Source organism: Asparagus officinalis, chromosome 1 (assembly GCF_001876935.1).
Source record: "Asparagus officinalis chromosome 1, Aspof.V1, whole genome shotgun sequence".
Classification (NCBI taxonomy): Eukaryota; Viridiplantae; Streptophyta; class Magnoliopsida; order Asparagales; family Asparagaceae; genus Asparagus; species Asparagus officinalis.
In genome coordinates, this window is record NC_033794.1 from 64,219,166 (window position 1) to 64,220,618 (window position 1,453).

At 30.4% G+C, this 1,453-nt stretch overlaps 1 protein-coding gene across 2 annotated transcripts in view; it reads right to left on the minus strand.

The window, feature by feature from the left end:
• Nucleotides 1–179, minus strand: part of LOC109825184 (5'-3' exoribonuclease 3) — a 24,730-nt gene extending 24,551 nt beyond the window's left edge. Inside the window, exon 1 of one of the 2 annotated variants that reach the window (XM_020391960.1) lies at nt 1–179. This exon is cut by the window's left edge and continues 170 nt beyond it. In XM_020391960.1, coding sequence (XP_020247549.1) covers nt 1–31 — 31 coding nt within the window. In that variant the 5' untranslated portion in view covers nt 32–179. The other variant, XM_020391968.1, reaches the window with a different exon arrangement.

A 1,453-nucleotide genomic window follows, 5' to 3' on the forward strand; every position in this document is an offset into this window, starting at 1 on the left:
CTAGCCACCGGTAGAACGCTGGAACTCCCATGGCCGCCCTCTCTCTCTCTCTCTTTTCTTCCTGCTCCTCCTCAAAGTCTCTTCGAAAATATTTCCTCTTTTTTATCTTTCGAGGAGAAATAGGAGAGCACGAGGGAGCGAGACACGAGATCAAACCCTAGGAAACGGCAAGAGGAGAAGTGGGGAGGTTTCGGGTGCGGATTCGGGGGTTTTAAAGGATGCCAGAATATCCGATCCGCAATTGGTGCGACCTAATTATGCGGATATGGGTGGGCTTTCCGAATTACTAAGCTTCTAGTTGGGCTTAATTGGGAAAATATAGTACAGTATCCACTTACGCTATCTTAAAATGTGTTATAGGCCTCTTATTATTATTATTATTACTAGTTTTTATGCACGTGGTTAAATATCATAATTATTTATTTCTAGTTTGTTTTCTTATTAAAATTTGTTTTTCGATTTTAATTTGATAGTTTTTACTCACTTATGTCTCTAAATTTAATATTGTGATTATGTATCTTCTTTAATGTTTGTTTGAATGGGCTACACCCAATTTTAAGTTTCATGTTGATAATTGAATTGACATGAAACCAATGTGAAGCCAATTTAAATATTCATGTTATTTGGATCGACATGAAAGAAAGTTTTACCTATAGAAGTAAAGTGTTGTAAAAGTAAAAAATAATTAAAAAATAGCATTATAATAGCAAGATGATTAATTAAAGCCAATAAGCCTAGACGATTGATTAGAAGTGGCTAAAATGACACAAAAGAGAATATGGATTTTATTCCTAATTATTAATAGACTTCATTAAAAATCATAAACTAAATATTAATACTAACTCCATTATAATTTTATATGCTAAAACGTCCACAAAATAAGTATATAAAGATATTTAAAATTTTGTGAAAATCTCTTCTAAATATTCCTAATTTTACTTAAAAATTAGGCTATTCTATAAAATATTAAGAAAATATTGTCTTTAATTCTTTCTGTTTCATTTTTTATTGAGCCGAGATCAAGCCTTCTTCACTTTTATCTTTTCTAGGATAATTTTTGAGTGTTGTCTTTATATCTATGTTAATTGTGACATCAAAGTGGACCTGGATTTCTTATGCTATTATCTTTTCCAGGGCTCATTTATCTTTTATCTTCTCATCTAACTTTATAAGTAATTTGAATGAGAACAAATGTTAATGAGAAAAAATGTTAATTTCACATATATATGATAAATTTTCTGTGTTTCTAATTCATTATTTAAGTTAAGTTAGGATTGACCTATTTATTTATTTGCAATGAATTCTTGTATTGTGCACCTAATAAAAGCTTCTACTGTGTCAAATAGTGTTACCTTTGTAATGTCCTAACTCATCAGAGATTATATAATATTTATCATTTGAACACTCATTATTAACATCTATATCCACCTTCTTGTTGTGGCCTTTGCAAGAG